This window comes from Rana temporaria, chromosome 11 (genome assembly GCF_905171775.1).
Source record: "Rana temporaria chromosome 11, aRanTem1.1, whole genome shotgun sequence".
NCBI classification, from domain to species: domain Eukaryota; kingdom Metazoa; phylum Chordata; class Amphibia; order Anura; family Ranidae; genus Rana; species Rana temporaria.
The window spans coordinates 112,324,450-112,344,842 of NC_053499.1; the positions used below are offsets into that span (position 1 = coordinate 112,324,450).

The 20,393-nt window shown below is 43.3% G+C and overlaps 1 protein-coding gene across 1 annotated transcript in view; it reads right to left on the reverse strand.

Annotated features, from left to right (window-relative positions):
• Positions 1-20,393, reverse strand: part of EDC4 (enhancer of mRNA decapping 4) — a 223,359-nt gene that overhangs the window by 38,875 nt on the left and 164,091 nt on the right. Inside the window, exons 23-24 of the mRNA XM_040328833.1 lie at positions 20,097-20,212; positions 5,890-6,055 (exon numbers count right to left, since the gene is read on the reverse strand). Coding sequence (XP_040184767.1) covers positions 5,890-6,055; positions 20,097-20,212 — 282 coding nt within the window. The remainder of the gene's footprint in view (positions 1-5,889; positions 6,056-20,096; positions 20,213-20,393) is intronic.

Genomic DNA, 20,393 nt, shown 5'->3' on the forward strand with positions numbered 1-20,393 from the left:
TGCACTGATCAATGTAAAAATTACACTGGTAGTAAAGGGGTTAACACTAGGGGGCGATCAAGGGGTTAAGCATGTTTCCTCAGCATGTTCCGCAGGGGGGATGGGCTGCCAGGGACATGACAGATCACTGTTCCCAATCACTGGGACTCTGTCATATAGTAAGTGAATGAGACAGCGCTGCATATAAACAGAACAAACTATCACAAAATAAGTAAAAATAAAAGTACTCAAAAAACAAGTCCATTAGTGACATATAGGTGATAAATCTTCTACTAGCATGCAGGGAGATGTGAAGTTTTTCCCCCTCCTTTACTTCAAAACACTTTTACACCAATAGTGCTCTCGCCACCGCGTGCAATGCTCGCTCTCCTCCTTAAAAGACCCTGCAAGGGGTCAAACACGCCTTGCACACAGTGCAATTCTCCCTTCAGGGATGCTCCAAACTGGTCGCTGAAGCGTGTCATTCATCTAGATCACAGGTGGCAAACACAAGGCCCGCGGGCCGAATGCGGCCCTCCAGGCCATTTCATTTGGCCCTCGCACCTCTCCAGTCCTCCTCCAGACCCCTACTTTCTGCTTTCAAGCAATGCATCCAACGTCTTCCCAGCAGCAGCATAAGGAAAGGGGGATGCACTGTGATGAAAGGGAGAGTGGGGGACTCAACTTGTGATGGTGGGGTGGCTCTTGACATCTAATGTAAGCGGGGGGGGGGGGGGGGATGCGCTGGACATCTAATCTTACAGACACCCCTGATTTAGATGAAGCCACGAGATAGGTGGTGTAACTAGTAGAGGTGGAGTCTGGCGGTGGAACCTTTCACAACAAGTGAGATTTGTCTTATGGATTCTGTATCAATGCTATTAACTTTTTAAATACATGTGAGTTGCATATTAGCCGGGGCGATGAGGCTCTGTTATTAATCCCCCAGATACTGCACTATTGGAGGCACTTTTAATTCTTCTATGTTACTGTGGAACTACCGGCAGCCAATGTCCGCCCCTGGGTTGAAGGGTGGTAAAAGCCCACAGCTGAGTTGCATTTTTACTGCCCTCTCTCCTCCCCCTTAGCTGGCATGCACACACACCACCTGGATACTTTGCTTCGCAACTGTGGCGTGAATTACACGCCCTGTCGCTTGTACGTGGTTGTACGTCAGTACCTATTGCAGGGTTCAAGGGGTTTGCTTTAAATGTCTGCTTATACTATGGAAATCGTAAGTGTAACTCTCTTAATAAACCAATAGGGTCTCTGGTGGATTTGTCAACAAGGGTATTCCTGTTATTTGTTATCTGCATTGTCAATTTACTTTTGCTTTTATTTTTTATGTTTGTAAAGTCAGTTTTCTTGTTTTCCTCCACATATAACCACCACTTTGGATTTTTCCATACTAAACCACCGTTTGTGACTTGTTACTCATTTTTAACCTTTTGTATAATTAAAGATAATTCATATATACCTTTTACCTACTGCTGTTTGGTTTCCATTATTATGTGAGTAAGCACCGCCATAGTCCCATCCTTTCCCTCTTTTTTAAATACATTTATTTTTTGGTATAAGGGGTGTAACTACAGGTGTCTACCCTCAGACAAAAAAAAAATTCATTAATGTACAGGCCTAGTTTACTTATTTCACATTCAATACAATTTCTTGTGGTTGATAGGAACTGTAGTTTCCTTTACCTGCAGAGAGAGGTGGATATGACGTGATCAGGGGCGGACTGACCATTCGGTCATTCGGTCATTGCCCGAGGGCCCCGTGGTGGGGGGGGCCCGGGCTGGCTCAGTCCGTCCCTGGAGGTGCCCGCAGCAGCGGCAGCACACAATTAAAAAAAATGTAGTCTATACTCTGTACCCCCGAGATGCCTTGTATAAGAGGCTCGCTCGGGAGTTATGAGCTTCCCAGGATGGATGGCTCATCAGAGCCGTGCGTGTGGGGATGTACAGTGACACTGTGACAGGCGCTCCGGCCACCTCTCTCCCCTGTGGAATTCAGCTAAGGGGGCGGGGCCATAAGTCACTGCCTCGGAGGACTGCATGTGAAGGAGCTGCTGCTGCTGGACTGGAGAGGCAGAGCACACTGAATTGCACAGACACAGGAACGAATGGCATTCACAATGACCTGCCTTGTGTTGTGTGCAGATTAGCAGGTCAGTGTGATAAGTAATGAAAGCCCTGTGATTGCAGTTACCTTGACAGTGTCTAATCTGTGTTATAAGAGCCATGCCCATGCTGATTGTTTCTTTACCTTCTTGTCCTGTGCTGTGTCTGTGCTTATTTACCAGGTAGCAGGTCATGTCAGGGGCTATTCACTAGTGCACATGTTGAGCCATCCATCCCGGTGTCTTGTCAAGATGGTTGCCCTATCGGATAGGTTCCCACCTCGACTGCGCAGGCGCTGCACTTGCGCAGTTGGAGGCTACGAAAATCTCCAAGCCAAAGAGCTGTTTGTTAGCTGTAAACAGAGCATATGCAATGAACACTGCGCTCGCTCCCAACCCAATGCTTGGTGCTGGTTACACACACCCCCAGTTTGTTGATATTCTCAATATGACATCCACCCCTTTGACAAAAGCACTGGCCATCGAGTGGAGGAGCCGTGTATAACCAGCCCCAAGCATCGGGTCGGGAGCGAGCGCATTGCGCATGCTCCATTTACAGCGGACAAACAGCTGTTCAGCCTCAGAGATTTCCGTAGACTCTGACTGAGCATGCACAGTTGAGGTCGGAAACTATCAGATAGAGGAACCATATCGTCAGGACACCGGCCAGCTCATACCTTCCGACCCCCTCATATACAACAGCCACATCAACCTAGCTAGCAGGATTTAATGGTTCAAGGCACTGCTTTCTCGGGGGTACAGACTCAGTTTTTTTTTTTTTTTTTTTTTTTTTTTAAAGTGTATTTTTGTGCGTGTACTCGAGAGAGGAGCCGGACTGCAGGAGTTGGGAGTAGGCAGGCCTCCCCCAGAGGCAATCTGCCACCTTTCTCCATGCCCCGGGTGGCAATGGCGGGTGTGTGAGGGGGTCCTCCCACACAGCCCACCCTACCTGCTCCGCTTTGAAGCCCAACGGGGCAGAGGGACTCCCTATAAGGGAGTGAGAGGATTAGCCCGCTCAACCAGCCCCATTAGTCCTTCGCCTCTCTTTTAGAGACCGCATGGTCAATGTGAGTGTGTTAACCCAATTTAGAGTGCGTGTGTAGGTGTGGTGGTTTTTGTGGGAGGGGGGTACTAAGCACAGGCTTACCTTGCATAGCACACCCACCGGGAGCCAGGCTGAGACCACCAAACTCAATTCACATGAAGCCGAGACCGGGATCCGAACCTCTAGCTGCAGAGGTGAATGGCTTGTCAGCGCAGTGCCAATCGCGTTGAGCCACCACAGCTCCTAGACTCAGTTTTTTTTATTGTGTATGATAAGCTGCCACTGTTGCGGGCACCTCCAGTGGCGGACTGAGCCGGCCCGGGCCCTGCCACCACGGTGCCCTCGGGCAGTTACCGACTGACTGGTCAATCCGCCCCTGCACACTGATATCTGGTACACTGAATGCCACTCAGTGTATAGATATCAGTGTTATATATAGGGAATAGCACTTAGACCTGGTTCACATTGAAGCAATTTACCATGCGATTTGACATGTCAAATCGCATGGCAATGGCACTAATCGAATCGGTGCGATGCCCCATTTGTGGCGCCGATTCCCAAAAGTAGTTTCTGTACAACTTTTGGCGACTTCTTGGTGCAATTTCCATAGACATCTGTGCAGCAACCCTCACAAATGTCTCTGAAATCACCCGCCAAATTCGCACTGATATGCGGGTATGAAATCATGCGAGTTTAGCTGAACTGTCTCGCACAATTTCATTCCCGCTGTCAGTGCGAACCTGGACTAAAGCTGATTCACACCTATGGCATTTTATATGCATTTTGCAGATTTGCACAACAATCCATTTAACATGGTTTCCTATGGAACACGTTCTGTAGTGCAAATCTGCAAAATGCAAAAAGCACTAAAAATGCCATAGGTGTGAATCCAGCCTAAGTGAGTGTTATTCCCTATATATATTCCTTACGTTGGTGGTCAGTGAGAAGAATGTCCCTTACATTGGTGATCAGTGAGAAGAATGTCCCTTACATTGGTGATCAGTGAGAAGAATGTCCCTTACATTGGTGATCAGTGAGAAGAATGTCCCTTACATTGGTGATCAGTGGGAAGAATGTCCCTTACATTGGTGATCAGTGAGAAGAATGTCCCTTACATTGGTGATCAGTGAGAAGAATGTTCCTTACATTGGTGATCAGTGAGAAGAATGTCCCTTACATTGGTGATCAGTGTGATGAATGTTCCTTACATTGGTGATCAGTGGGAAGAATGTCCCTTACATTGGTGATCAGTGGGAAGAATGTCCCTTACATTGGTGATCAGTGAGAAGAATGTCCCTTACATTGGTGATCAGTGGGAAGAATGTCCCTTACATTGGTGATCAGTGGGAAGAATGTCCCTTACATTGGTGATCAGTGAGAAGAATGTCCCTTACATTGGTGATCAGTGGGAAGAATGTCCCTTACATTGGTGATCAGTGGGAAGAATGTTCCTTACATTGGTGATCAGTGGGAAGAATGTTTTAATTCCTATAATAAACATTTATTTTGAACAGTGTGTAGACAAATTCTTTGAACGCCTGCAATGTGGGCAGTGCAATATGTAGGTGGGACTTTGTGTGAATGTAGCTTTAACGTGGGCGGGGACACATGGGCGGAGACACAGGGGGCCCCATGATCTCCTTTTGCCCGGGGGCCCCATGAACTGTCAGTCCGCCCCTGGACGTGATCCCTGCTGTAACACCTTTTCCTCAGCAGGGAAAACGCTGTTATCTTTTGAATTAGAGAGGACATCGCAAAATTTCAATTAGACTAGTATTTATGTCACTGTATGAGAGAGACTCTCTTACTATACAGCCACCAACAGTTGAGGTGGAACAAGAAAGGGTACCTGTAACACAGGGGATTTGGTTGAGCAGGGTGTTCTGGATCTTGTGGATCAATTTCGTATTGCCCAGGACACTTGTCAACTCCAAGAGTTCTGAAGCATTGCAAACTCACTGCCCTGTTGTGTCAAGGGGAAGACAGGGTAACCTCATCCTGTTAGAAAAAGTAGTCTAACGGATAGGTGATTCATTTCAACTTAGAAATATGCGATTATCAGCATATCCTGGCCACAGGTTCACAATGTTTTGTAACTCCTTCGATGCTAAAAAGGTTTAACCCCTATCTTTACTAGACCCTCCAAAAAGTATAGCCATTTCGATTCCCAAGCCGCCTTTGTTATTAAAATACATTTTCCACAGTACAATTACCGAAGAGTGGAGTGGTGATTGGAAGATAATGTACATGAAGGCATCGGAGAACGCCAACCTGTACCAATGGACAGTTCTACCACTGTGCATACACTAGCCAATTTTGTAATATTTTCACTTTCAACCAGTCTATTGACAAAGCCAATCTGGCTGAAAAAAACAAAACAGAAATCATGTAGGCCAGCTTAATAGTCATTATGATGGGGGCTCGCTGTGGCTGTACCATTTTAACCAGCTGATATGCAGTCAAAACCATTTTAAATTAAAAAATACAATTTATATATGGTTGCCTCTAGAGTCTAGACTTAAACCATTTCCTTCTCTAGACAGTTGCATCAGGTAATACAACTTTACATTTCTACTTATATTTAACATATAAATGTGAAGAAAATATTCACATTTTGTTAAAGGAAAATATTCAGAGTCATCAAAGTTTAGGAAAAGATGGGCAAAGTGAAAAAGCAACACTTATCCATTAGGTGACATTCAACACAAAATTTCAGCCCTAAAAATGAACATTAAAGGCTTCTTACATTCTTGAGTCCCTTGTCTGAAGCTGCCATTTATCTGCTGAAACATAGACTGACACCCTTTCTCAAAAGCTGGAAGGACAATGCTCTGAAAAGCTTCTCGGTATGCAGTCTGAATTGGTATTTGAAGAGAATCAGCAGTTGCCCGACCAATGGCATCAGTAATATTCTGTAAAATAGAGATGAATGTTTACAGAAAGGGCTTAACTTGACTCAATTTTTATAACCATGAAAAAAATAAAAAAATAATTACTCTCGCACATAAATATCACGATAATTTGTCTTTAACACACTATCATAATAGTTAATTTCTGCATTAAAATTACAGAATCACATGAATTTAAAAAAAGGTATCCCTGGAATATTAGGATTTTTGGTTTACCTGCAAAATCCTTTACTTGGAGTACATCATAGGACACTGGGTTTCTTCATATTCATAACAAATGGGTTAAAGTGGATGTAAACTCGAATTTAGTTTTTTTGTACAATGTACAGTATAAGATTTGCTATCATCTGTGCCCAGTCTTGCCACACAGAGTTAATCTAGCTCTGAGCAATCCTCCTTTATTGTTCAGTGAAATAAATGGACTTACAGAGAAAAACCTTAGTCCGTTCCACCCCCTTGCTGTGAATGACAGGCTATTTACCATATCTCATGCACTAGCCTGGAGACAGGCATTATTTTTTAATTCCGACACACACTCCTTTTCTGAAGTCATGTGGTTAATTTTCTGGATTTTGACTGGATGTTCGTGATCAAAGCAGAATTTAGTGTAAGGAATACACAGGAAAAAATGCATGTTGACAAGGGGAGTGTAGAGGAGGGCGTGGAGTCTACTGACATCACGACTGCACCCACAGAGCTCCAGACAACAGATCCACCTACAGAATCTGCAGTTGTTCAGTTCTTATAACAGACAGAGGGGAAACATTTGACAGGTAAGGATACATGCAGGAGGCATCTATATCCTTATAGATCAGCACTGTGGCAGTAGTTTAGAAAGGATGATAGTGGGTTTACATCCAGGGTTCTTTACTGTAAGAGTGGCAAGGATGTGGCATTCCATTCCACAGGCGGTAGTTTCAGTTGGGGGCATTGATAATTGCAAAAAAATATTAGATAGGCACCTGAACAACCACAACATACAGGGATATACAATGTAATACTGACATATAATCACACACACACAGGTTGGAGTCTTTTTTCCAACCTCACCTACTATGTAACAATACTGCCCAAATATTTCTTAAAGTGGTTCTAAAGGTTATACGTACCTGTCACCTGTAGGTGAATTGACACTGGCCAAAAAAAAAAAAAGCAGGCTTCCTGTCCATACATAACTCCTCCCGATACAACACAGACAGATAATTTTACAGGTAAACCAAAAATAAGCAAAGAAAACATTTCTTAAACATACCACCGGTCAAAAGTTTTAGGACACACCCATTTTACTAGGTTTTATTTAAATGTACACAGTTTAATGTCTCAAGGTAATAAAGCATACAAGGAATGAACAATAAAAAAAAAATATTTAAAAACAAAAAAAGTAAGCTAGCTACATTTTTGACTCAAAGTAGCCACCTTTTGCAGATATACCAGTTGAAAATATTCATGGCATTCTTTCTACAACAAAAATGTAATATGGTTTAGATAATTTTTGTAGGAACGTGAAAAACCTTCAGTATGCAGATCCCATCTCAGCACCCACTCTAATACTTACTTGAGCCGGATTCTGATCCAGAGATGTGTACGACAGCTGAGATTCTACTGGGTCTCTCCCTCCTTATTGGCTGAGAAGCAGCAGAGAATCCATTGGCTCGCGCTGCGGTCAATCACAGCCAGTAAGTAGGGAGTGGGGGGCTGGGCCGTGCTCTCTTATTGGCCCATAGCACTGGCAGGTGAGCCAAGAAGAGGAAATCCAGGAGGACTGTGCAAAACTGTTGTACAGAGCAGGTAAGTTTGATATGTTTGTTATTTGAACGAAAAGATAAATTTGCCTTTACAAATACTTTAAGTCTGGAGACTGTGCTGGCCATTCAATGATTTGAAGCCTATGTTTTTTTTTCTAAAAGGTAGTTCTGACAGCCTGGAGGTATGCTTTAGGTCATTATCTTGCTGTAGATTGGACCCCCGGACTAACTAGGCGTATTAAAAAGGGTATTGCACGGCTCTGCAAAAAGCTGTGGTAGTAGGATCCAGAGTCTCAGACTCTGAACCTAGCAAAAAAAGCCCCATACCATCACGCTTTCTCCTGCATGTTTGACAGTTGGTGTCCCACCAAGGAACCATCCTTTCTTCTATTCAACAGCATACAAAAACAGTGTGTGATGAACCAAAGATCTAAAATTTTGATTCATTGGTCCAGAAGACCTTCCAGTCTTCAGTAGCCCACTGTCCATGCTTCAAGGTCTAGGCATAAAATGTTTTTCTCATTTTGCCATCTTAGCTATGGCTTTCTTACAGCCACTGGACCTGTCAAGCTTGCACCTCAAAATTTTCTCTTTGCAGTTGAAACTAAATATTACATACTTCGATGAGTTTTAAACTGATGTCCTGTGAGCTGTCTGTCAAGTAAGCCGTTGAAATTTGTCTTCTGATTCTAGCAAAAAGGGCAGAGTATTTTAGGACTTTAAATATATCCCAGTGTGCACACTTACCATTATTCTATATCATACAGTTTGTATAAAACATTTTTTATTATATACAATATAAAAACAAATATTGTTGTCTGTGAAAAACATTACAGAGATGAGTGCATTAAATCTTCTGAGACGGTCTATGCGTTTCACAGATCATCTGCGAGCCCTGGAAGGAGGGGTGAGACCTCTGATCTCTGCACAAGGTATTCTCTAGCTCACCCATAATTGGATGTCATTGGTTCATCTAACCTTGATTCATACCTACCTACTTTGGTCAGAGAGGTCCCACTAGGACACTGATTAAAGTTTCATCTGTTCCTCTCTTATATTTGAGGATTTGTTTTTAACCGTCTTTGATTTACTGGTTTTTAATACATCCAATTCTGTTGGTCCCGATGAAGTGGATGATCTGCGAAACGTGTTGACCGCCTCAGAATTTTTAATGTGTTTATCTCTGTAATGTATTTCACAGACTATAATAATATGCATTATTATATTGTATATAATAAAAAAAAATTTTTTATACAAACTGTAGGATACTTTTTCTTTTTGCATGGCAAGTGTGCACACTGGGGTATATTTAAAGTCCCAAAATACTCAGTTCTTTTGCTACTACATCAGGATGATACCCTAGTGCTCACACATTTTAGATTTACTGCACTCTTTCCCACAAACAAACTCAAAGCATTTGTCTTCAGATTCTGTTGTGGATGTGAGTGTGCTAGACCTCCTATTACATAGTTTGTCTGGTTAAAAGACACAAGTTCAGCTAGTTCATCCAATATACACACACACACACACACAATCCTAAGCCCTCAGTTGACCCAGCGGAAGGCAAAAAAACAAACAAAAAAAATGAATAAAGCACAATTCAATTTGCTACAGCAGGGGGGAACATTTCTTACTGATCACCCAAGGCAGTTGTATATTCCCTGGATAAATTTTACCTATAAATATTAGTATGCAGTTATATTATGTGCATGTAGGAAAGAATCCAGTCTTTTCTTAAAACCATCTACTAGGCTAGCCAGAACCACCTGGTCTATTCCACATGTTTACAGCTCTTACTGTGAAGAAGCCTTTCCATATTTGGTGATGAAATCTCCTTTCCTCCAGACATAAAGAGTGCCCCTTATCCTCTGTGATGACCTTAAAGTGAATAACAACTCCATGTTCACTATATGGAGCACTTATGTATTTATACACGTTGATCATATACACCCCTTAATCTCCTCTTCTCAAGAGAGAATTCAGTTCAGCTAATCGTTCCTCATAGTGAGCTCCTCCATGCCTCTTATCGGTTTGGTTGACCTTCTCTGCACGTTCTCCAGTTCCCCAATATCCTTTTTATGAACTGGTGCCCAAAAATGAACTTCATATTCCTGATCCGGTAAGAGGTGAGTATGCTGTCCAGTTCTGAGCACCAGTCCTCAGGAAGGATGTACTGGAAATGGATTACAAAGGAGAATAACAAAGCTAATACAGGGACGGGAGGATATTAGTTATGAAGAAAGGTTACAAGCACTGAACTTATTCTCTCTGGAGAAGAGACACTTGAGAGGGGATATGATTTTAATTTACAAATACCATACTGGTGACCCCACAATAGGGATAAAGCTTTCAGGGAGGGGCGTTTAATAAAACATGTGGCCACTCATTAAAAATTAAAAGAGGTTTAACCTTAAACTGCGTAAAGGGTTCTTTACTGTAAGAGTGGCAAGGATGTGGCATTCCATTCCACAGGCGGTGGTTTCAGTTGGGGGCATTGATAATTGCAAAAAACTATTAGATAGGCACCTGAACAACCACAACATACAGGGATATAGAATGTAATACTGACATATAATCACACACACACATAGGTTGGAGTCTTTTTTCCAACCTCACCTACTATGTAACAATACTGCCCAAATATTTCTTAAAGTGGTTCTAAAGGTTATACGTACCTGCGCTGTGCAATGGTCTTGCACAGAGCAACCCTAATCCTCTTTTTGGGTCCCCCGCTGTTGGTCCTAGCTCCTCCCACTTGCCAAATGTCCCCAATAGCCAGTCACTGGCTATGGGGGCACTAGAGCAGGCTTGTTCCAGAGCTTCGCTCCTGGGAGGGAGAAGCTGCAACCAGGTTTTTTTTTTTGGAATGCATCAAGGTAAGAAACCTTCTGCCTTAACTATTTTAATAGGGTGTAGTAACAGTGTTTCAAAACTGATTTTATACAGAGAGCTTGCAAGTAAAAAACAAAAGTTGGGACACCTGTAGGAATTGTTACCATAAACTTTTAGGGCCCTTTCTCACAGGCGCCCCCGCTAAGCAGAATCCACAGGTGGATGACAAGTCCATGTCCTCTCTGGTTTTCATTGCAGACACAAACCGTTCCGCTCTGCTCTATGGGGCAATCCGATAGACGGATGGGAAATAGGACCAACATCTGTCAGTTTTTGGCAGACAGGGTCGGATCAGATGGCGGTGGGTGTCAGCAGACATGTGTCCGCTGAAACCCACTACACCATAGCAGAGACTAAAGGGTCCGATCAGGTCGGCCAGAAAAACTGACAGGCAAACCTGATCAGACAGCATATGTAAAAGGGGCCCGGAGGATTCATTTACTTACATTCTTGCAGAACACCTGTAAGCTGTTAACCCATTACTTCAACTCTGAATTGTACACGTTTCAGTTTTTGGTAACAAACTTTTCTTCAACTCTGGCAGTTTACCTTTGTATTATTTCAGGTTATTCACTGTAGTTGAACGGTTTCAACTTCAATAAAAACTTCCAAAAATCGGTAGGTTATAAAACTTTTGATCGATAGTGTACATCACAGGGTTTCTTCATATCCATAATGTGTGGGATATCTCAAAGCAGTGAATATGATGGGTGGGCCAAACAGCACAATGGTAACGAGCCCAGAACAGAATAAACACCTACTAACAGAGCCGCATACATGGCCTTCCGCACAAAACTGACCGTCCACAGAGGCAGGACCAATCTACCCGGTAAAACTTTGCAAACATGCTAACAGAAGACCAGGTAGCAGACTCATTAGACTTAAAGAGCTGATACCCTATGCAGAATCATCCAGGAAGCACCAACATTCCTGGTAGAATGGGCCTCAACTGAAAGGAACCTAGTCCATTATTCCAAAAGGCCTGGGAAAAGAGTTGCCATATTAAACAAGAAATGGTGGATCGGGAAGCAGCCTGTCTTTTATAAGTTTCCAATGAAAAAAGGCATCAAAGAGGTGCTGGGCCTTTGATAAGAGTTTAAACAAGGTAGTGAGAGAGGGCAAAAAACAATTTGAAGAGCCCACTGGCTCAGGTTAGACTGCTCATAACAAGCAAGGCTAACTCTACTATGGGTACTCCAGCAGGTTACCAGGAAAAGATGTTCATGTATGGAAGGCTCCTGTCTTTCATAAGGCTCCTCAGATAGAACAAAAAAGGAGTCCGACTATCGAAACTGTAAAAACTTCATGTACCCACAGAGTGAGAACCACATCCAAAGAGAGAAGAACATTTTCTTAAGGGTGTTTTGGATCCAGACAAAAAAGATAGAAACACAATGTTCTAGTTAAGGTGGAAAGAAAACACCCCCTTGGCAAAAAAGATGACTAGGGCAGCAACATTACTTTAATTGAAGGACCAGAAAAAGTTCCTTACGGGAGAGTACAACCATCTCCGAGACCCTACGAGCTAATGTAAAGGCCACCCAAATGATCACCTTGCATGAATAAGTGACAAGAAAAATCCTGCATGGGTTCAAATGAAGTATTCTATAAAACAGACATTACCAGATCAAAAGGTCCCATGGATACACGGTCAATTGGACAGATGCAACCATCCACATGACAAAGCCTTTACCCAAGAATGAGATGAAAAAGGCCTCTGGAAAAGAATGACCAAAGCTGAAACCCAATGCTTGATAGTATTCAATGCCAGAGACAACTCCATGACAGACCGGAGAAAAGCCAAAATAAGCCTCACAACATACAGTCAAGGATGAAACTTTCGAGTCCAACACAAGAAAAAATAAGCCTTCTGGGTACAAATTTAAAACATTCGTGGGAGGGTAAACTTTCTTGTCCATAGCAGGGTAGGAATAATGGAGTTAATAACACTTCTGTTAGGGCTCAGGTGTACAGAATCAAGCCTTTAAGCCAGTGACTGTAAGCAGGATGGAATATCAGCCCACGTGACTGCAGTTCTGAATCTATGATGTCAATGTGGCACATAATTTGTGGCCAAGCCAAAAGACCAGACAATTTTTCTTTGTTCTGTGAAGTAGTCAAGACAGGAAACGAAGCAGAGGGAGTGACTAGATCAGAAATGCCTGGGGATCCCTAGAGCAGGAGACAGACATCAAAAAGGTGGAGACCATCTTCCTCAGCACCCTCAAGCAGAAGACAATAAAGGGATTCTCCACAGATCTCATGGACTCAATCTGAGAACAGAGGAGAAACACTTTCTGTGGGAGAAACTTTGGATCAAGCGGTGCCCAGTTCTAGGCTCAAATATGCAAAGCATTGTTTAAAGACCAAGGTTGAATTTTGGAGTTTTAATACCAAACCAAACCGCTCCAGAACATGCACCACCTGATAGATGTTTGATGTCAAGGTCTCATCTGACAAGGTGTCTAAGCAGGTCATCCAGGTACCCAGCAATGGATACCCCAAATTGTCAAAAAAAAAAAAAAAAAAACGAATGGCAATGTCACAAAATGATAGCGTTAGTCCTCCAAATTAAACCTTGGAGAGGCTAAAAGATCAGAATATGCACCAATGCCAGAAAGTCCCCTTACTCAAGTGAAAATCACTGACCAGATTAGACCCCATCCTGGTCCTTTGCACTTGCAAGAAGTTGTTGAGAAATTCGAGATTTAGTTCAAGTCAGACGTCACCATTTGGCTTTACAAGTGTAAAAAGCTGTTAAAATGTTTCTCTTCCAGGATGGGTTTTCCCCACAATCACCTTCTAGATGAAAGAATCCAAGAATGGCCCATACAAGTGCTCCCCTTCAAAGGGCAGCCGCTCAATTAGAGAAGTTCAACAGACCAGCACTTGAGTCACGGGAATCTCCTCACATGGACAGACAAATCACCCAGCCTAGAGAGTTTCAAAATGAAATCCTCCAAGGAATCCACAAAGAGAAAAATCCTCCAGCTATTGCCCAATGACAGGATCAGCTTCATAGTACAGCAGTATGTGTTTAGCCCACACTGAGCATTTGGCAAACTTCCACCACAGCTGCCACCAGCTGAAAAGCTGTACGTGCTGAAAGACCAGTACCTCATCCACTGGAGCCATCAAGTTTTTTTTCAGGTAGTTAATAGCTGGGACTAGCACTTGATAACTTCTCTTTGAAGCACTCCTCCTCTATGGGGATCTTGTAAGTGAACCATTTTGGAGGTAAAAACACCTTCTCTAGAGGAGCCAAATCAGCATACATCACTTCCTGCCAATGAGGATTCCCAGGAAAAGGATTTGGGAAGTTTTGGAGGCTGCCAGAAACCAAATTGACCTTCAGAGAGATTAATTCCAGAAGCAGCAAATTCTGACCACATTTTCCCCTCAAAAAAAGAGGAATTTCGATAGTAAATGACGTATTTTGGGAGTGCAGTACAGAACACCGGCTGAAATTTTAGAAACCCTGGATTTTAAGCTGGCACCTTGGAAACTGGCAAAGCTTTGCTGGAAACTAGGACCTCCTCCCCAATTTACCTCCCTAATCCTCCCATTATAACCCCAACACATGAGAGCACAGTTTGGATGATTACTTTTAGAACGTATGAACTGAAGACTAGGTGGTGACTTTGAAAAGCAGGGCAACAAAGGCTTGTTGTTTTTTGGACAACCATCAATAAGGTAAAATGAGCATGTAAGAATAATGAAGATACCTCATTTGAAGTTCAATAAAAAAAAAACATCCAAAAGGTGCGTTGATGTGAGTTCGTACAACATAGTGAGAGGACAAAAACACTCAACAAGCTCACTGGCTCAAGTTAGGCTGCTTACAACAGACACGGTTGTCCTCCAATGGGTATGCCAGCAGGTTACCAGCAAAAAATAAATGCAATAATGGAAAGAATCCGTATTCATTAGTTTATGCTAAAAATCAGCCATGCATTTTGGGGGTCAGAAAAAACTCATCCATCAGGGCTTCAGTTAAGATAAGAACCTTGTCCTACGGTATTACGGGGCAGTCCACCTTTCAAATTCTTGCCTGGCACTGTAACAAGAGGGCCAAGCAGTGGGTGTCCATGTCGATCAAGGACTCACCAATCCCACCGAGAGGCATACCACAGTTGTCTCTCAAGAGATTTTGGCCAGCCCTTTGATCAGCTGCTCCAAATTGCCAGAACGTATTTCCCTTGATCTCACCCCTGAACACTGTCATTAGGAATTCACACCAGGCCTCACCAATAGGAATTTCAGGCGACTTGGTCAGGCAATGAAGTTTCCCCTAGGCAGCTTCTGGCCACACGGCTACCGTCCCATGCGGAACTCTCTTGGCGCCAACTCAACTCTAGACTTCTGGAGCACTACCCACGTGCAGGGTTTCCTAAAAAGAGGGGCCCCACCAAGCCAGCAGCTTCAAGTACTATATGTTCCATGCATACTGTGAAGCACATAATGTTGTTACCTGTGGCTCCACAGGTGGCAACTCACATTCTCTGGGCGGGGGAGGGGTGCCAACTTATCCAGAGGGCCCCGTGCACACACATTGATGGAAGGTGGGTGCTGCTATTGACAGAAGTGTCATCACTGCTCCTGTGGCTGGCACGCCTGGAGGAATGCTGAGGAAACCACTGCAGTGACAGCTCAGCCAAGTAAACAAAAAATGAAAGACTTCTGCCAGTGGCTTCCTCTGCTGGGCTTTGCAATAGATTACCAGTCAGAGCAGTGAGTAGAGGAAATGTTCTCACGTTTTCGTCTGTTTCACGACACTGGTATCCTCTGCATCCCTTCAGAAGAGAAAAACCAGCAGACAAGAACAGTGAGAGGGTATTCCAGATGGATCAAGCAGCCTGGTATCGAGTACCAGTGCCATCCTTTTCCCACTGACTGGCAGTGCCCCCAATCTCCCCCCACTAAAAGCACCAGGACCCCTATCTCCCCCACCAAGCCCCACCCATCAAGCACCAGAATCCCCCCATTTCTCTCCACTGAGCACAATGACCCTCCCACCCTTTTCCCCTGACTGACCACCAGTGCCCACTTTTGTCCCCCTTGAAGACAAAGCTGCATTTTTTTTTAGGCAGGTATGTGGGGTCAGTGGCCCCATGATTTTTAACAGCGGCCTGTACGCGAGACACTTCCCCCAGAAATTTAAGAAAGCCAACTTTACTCTACATTCGCAGACACAGTTCGAGTAAGTGCCAGCCAGGGGAACCTTTAAAACACACACAGTCACTTAAGCATAGACTTTTGGCGACACCATCTGACACTTCCTGTCGTTCATACATTACTGGGAATCAGTCCTGGGTATCACTTTCACACCCAAACAAGTAGATAAGATCATTCATCTCTCAAACAAATCTTCCATCGCAATTAAATACAGTAAATACAAAGAAATAGGATAGAAGATCCTGTCCAGATGAGCCCCTTATGTCTTACATAAAATGGACAAGACAGTCCCGGATACATGTCACTGTTCTTCAGCAGTGGGCACAATCATCCATATTTTCTGGCATTGCCTTAAAATTTGATCCTTCTAGGAGGACGCAACGGTACCTCTAAAGCATTTGAATTAAGTAGACCACAGTAGGAATCCCGCGGCATGCCTACGCTAAACATCAGAATCAAAGCCTCTCTCACTATTCACTTAGTGAATGCAGCAAGGGCTTGTATCCCTTCATTATGGAAGCAAATACATCCGCTCACAGGTTCACTGTGGTACTCTAAAATCGAGGATATCCTCCACCTGGAGGATCTACCAGCCACCCTCTATAGGGTTGGTAGAAAATAATTCCCCATTGTCAAGGCTGGATTAGAAATCCACCAAGCTAGGGAGTTCATTGCATGATTAGAGGGACATGTAGGTTTGAAAGCAGGAACATGCTTGTTCCAGGCAAATAGGGCTTTGAATGGAGTTGAGCAAAAAGTACAGCCTCAAATGAGGCTACCATGAGGCCCAAAACTTTCAGAGAATTTCACCGAGGGCGGTCTCTTTGATCTTAAGATTCAATATTCCATTTTCTGGAAGAAAGACCATGGCCTGATGTGTATGCAGAGTGATACCTAAATATTTCAATCAAAGAGAAGGTTGGAGATCAGATTGTTGAAAGTTCATTACCCAACCAACATTTTGACAGCATCAAGCCGATTGTACAGTCTCTGTATGAGGGGCAGTGGCCTGATGAGTTTGCATCACCGCTCAGTAAGACTTTGCCAAAACATGTCGCTTATACTAATCCAAAGTGGTGGTCGAATGCCTGGATGGGCTGTACTAGTTTGGATTGTGAGAGATGTTCTGCGGTATGATCCCATATACAGAAGTGCAGACTCGGTCTGTATATTTGGTGGCTTCAGTGGGCTTACTGACTGGGGATTCTATCTTGTTGCATTTGAGGCCAAGTTACCCAAATGTGATCAGAGTACGGAAACGGGGGGCAAGGTGATATTTCCCTCTGTCGAAAGCATGACCATGATGTCCTTTGTAAGCTGGGTCAATACACTTTGGTGAACGAAAAATGTTGGGAACATATTCCACTCTGTGTTCTGGATGGAGAGATCATTGCTGGGAAGGAAGCACCTGGGTATTATTTGGGACATAGATGAGTTTTTTTTTCTTTGTCCTAAAGGATACTGATGTAACATTAGTCATGGAACTAGGGTGTTCCTTGAACCTAACAGTAGGTAAAGGTGCATGATGTACCCTGGGCATGGTCACAAGGGTGGAATTTTGTGGGTTTTGCCATTGTTTCAGATTTATATGATATATGATAATAGTTTACCCTCTATTTTCGGGGTAAAAATTGTGTTATACGCCAATAAATACAGTAACCCCTAAGGGGCATGTGTTAAATATATTTGTATTTTTACTATTGGTGCCTATAAAGTCCACTTTGTGTCTTTGACATTTGCAGTTCCAGGAAGTTTATGGGCAGGATCTGTTCGGTCCTTGACAATTTCCCTTGAGCTATGAGCACCTCTAGGGTCGCTCCCAAGCCTGAGAGACTGGCATCTGTAGTCAGTACTCCCCAAGTTACCAGGAGATTGGATTTTACCTTTAACAGGTTCTAAACCTGCAACCACCAGTTTAGGCTCAAATTTGCCCGAGTAGATAAGCACATTGGATAATCCAGGGCTTGTCCTCTCCTGTTCCAAGCCAAGATGTCTTGTTGTAGAGGCCTGGAATGGAACAGGGCATATGGCACCACCTCGGAGGATACCATCCTCCCTAGAAGACTCGTACAGAGCCAAATGGAGGGTTGTCTGGTGCCCCTTATCTGACGCACCAGGTTCTTCAGGGCACAGATCCTTGTGGGTGGCAAGAATACTCTTGCTTGGACTGTATCTAGGATCAGACCTAAATACTATGATCCAGCCTAAGCTTTCCAAATACTGCACTGTATATGTTATGCTCTGTTGTAGAGCTTGTACTGCACTGTATATGTTATGCTCTGTTGTAGAGCTTGCAGTGAGTGATCTCTGAGGAGGTCATCCGGATACCGGAGCACCAAGATCCCTTGGGCCCTTAAAATTCCCAGTACTGGTGCCAAGACCTTTGTGAACACCTGGATAGCTGTAGCAAGCCTGAAGGGTAGAGCCACAAAATGAAAAAGACGTTCCTCTACTGCAAATCATAAGAACCTTTGAAGAGCCTGAAATACGCATCCTTTATAAGAATCGATGGAAGCTAAAAAGTCTCATCTGGAACGAGGCTAAAACTAAGTGGACTAACTCCGTCTGAAAGGACTGGATTAGTAAATACTGGTTCAGGGATCTTGGGTCCAAAAAATGGGCCTTGTGACCCCGTTTGGTGTTTAACCGTAAAATGGGTATACTTCGATACAGGATCCTGTACAATCACTCCTTGATGCACTCAACGATCTAAAAAACACTAAAGTCTGTTCGGAGGATCCATCGTTCTTAAAAACCTCTGAGGGGAAACACTTTGCAACTCCAGCTTGTAACTGTGGAATATAATTCAGGTGACCCAGTCGTCCTGAATTATTGTTCTCCAAACACCCTAAAAGTGGGGTGGTGTTTCCTCAAAATGATGGTTTGGTGCTAGATTTAGAAGAATTTTGGACCCAGGGCGAACTGCTTTGGCGCTGAGACATTTGAGGAAGCAGTCCCTGAAGTTTTAAACAAGGGACGTCTGGTGCTTTTCTTCGACAGTAGAGAACTCGTCCCTCGAGAAATCCTTTTGGATATATTCGTGAACACACGTGCACCATGGCCGACAAACAACTGTTGAGCAGAGCAGCAATCTTGCAAACGCACGTGCACCATTGTAATCAAGGCAAAATGGCGCACCGTCGTGCGCCATCATACAGGTAAAAAAACAGCCAGACACAAGCAAAAACAAAGAAGGTACACTTTGCAAACACCCACAGCTAGCCCCAAACTTCCCCATATGGTCACCCCACACAGGTGTCCAGCCTTTAGGTAGCTTGACTGATTATTGCAATCACTGGGACACCCCACAATAATAAAATAAAGGGGTTTCACTTACCCGTCCAGGCGCAGGGCCACTTAGAAACTAAGAGCCCAATCTTCACCCTTCACGGCGGATTCCCTTCACTTGGACCTTCAAGGACTGGGTACCCTTTCCTGTTTAAGGTCCACTCCCTTGGACCTGTACAGCACCCTGCAGGAAATGCCTTAGCGCTGTAGTGTCCAGGATTTCCACTCCGCAGGATCCGATCGGTCAATCCCTTGATTCATTTTTGGAACCGTTTGTGGGCATAGAGACCTGGAGCTCAAAGAGCTCATAACACCCTGCCACCCACCTTGCAGATACTGGTAAAAAACAAATGTGCTTCCTGTATGGGAGGGGTTATATAGGGGATCACTTCCAGTCTAAAGACATTTGGTCTACCAGTGTCCAATCACCTGGAGATAGAGTATAACCCAGCAAGTAATGAATATTAGCCCGACTCTGTGGCCCATGGTGTATGAAAAAGAAAAGATGATTTTAGGACTAAGCTTAGTATTAGTGAGGTCAGTTAGGTTGATATAGCGCAACAGGCCTCTTATTTGGGTCTGTCCCTCTTTCTGCTTTTGGGAGTTCAATAGGGTTTAGAAAAAAAACATATGATTAGATTTTATACATGGTTTAAGGAATGGGAAATATAAATATTTAATGAAAGATTTTGTAGTCTCCCTTTTAGCTTTCATTTTCTTTTTGTACTTTTTTCTGATAATAAAAAATATAATAAGTCCATCGCTATTGTTCAATGAAAAAAATAAAGAACACACATTAAAAAGCACACAGATTGAAAGTGAGGGGAAATCTTCCCAAAGGACAGAACTAATAATTAAATAAATTACACAGAAATTCTAGTACAAGGGCAACATTAACATTTCAAAACAGGATCAGTTTTGCTCCTTTTCAGTTTAAAAATTACCTTGGATTTGACAATCTTGACAACACTTTCCTTTACTGTTCCTTCCAGTGAAGTGAATTTTGCTGCAATTGTGCTACTAAGCTGCCCAGTCACTGGCTCCAGAGTTTTAGTAATGCCTTTAATACAAAGAACAAAACAACAATTAAAAAAAAAAGGAACAAACAATAACCTGGTGTTATAGAATTAAAAAAACTGATAAAGGCACTTGCCATTATTTTCCTCTGCAAACCTAACTTTCTTTTTGCACAGAAAATTTACACTCAACAGTCACGAAACTAGGTACACCTTGCTAGTACT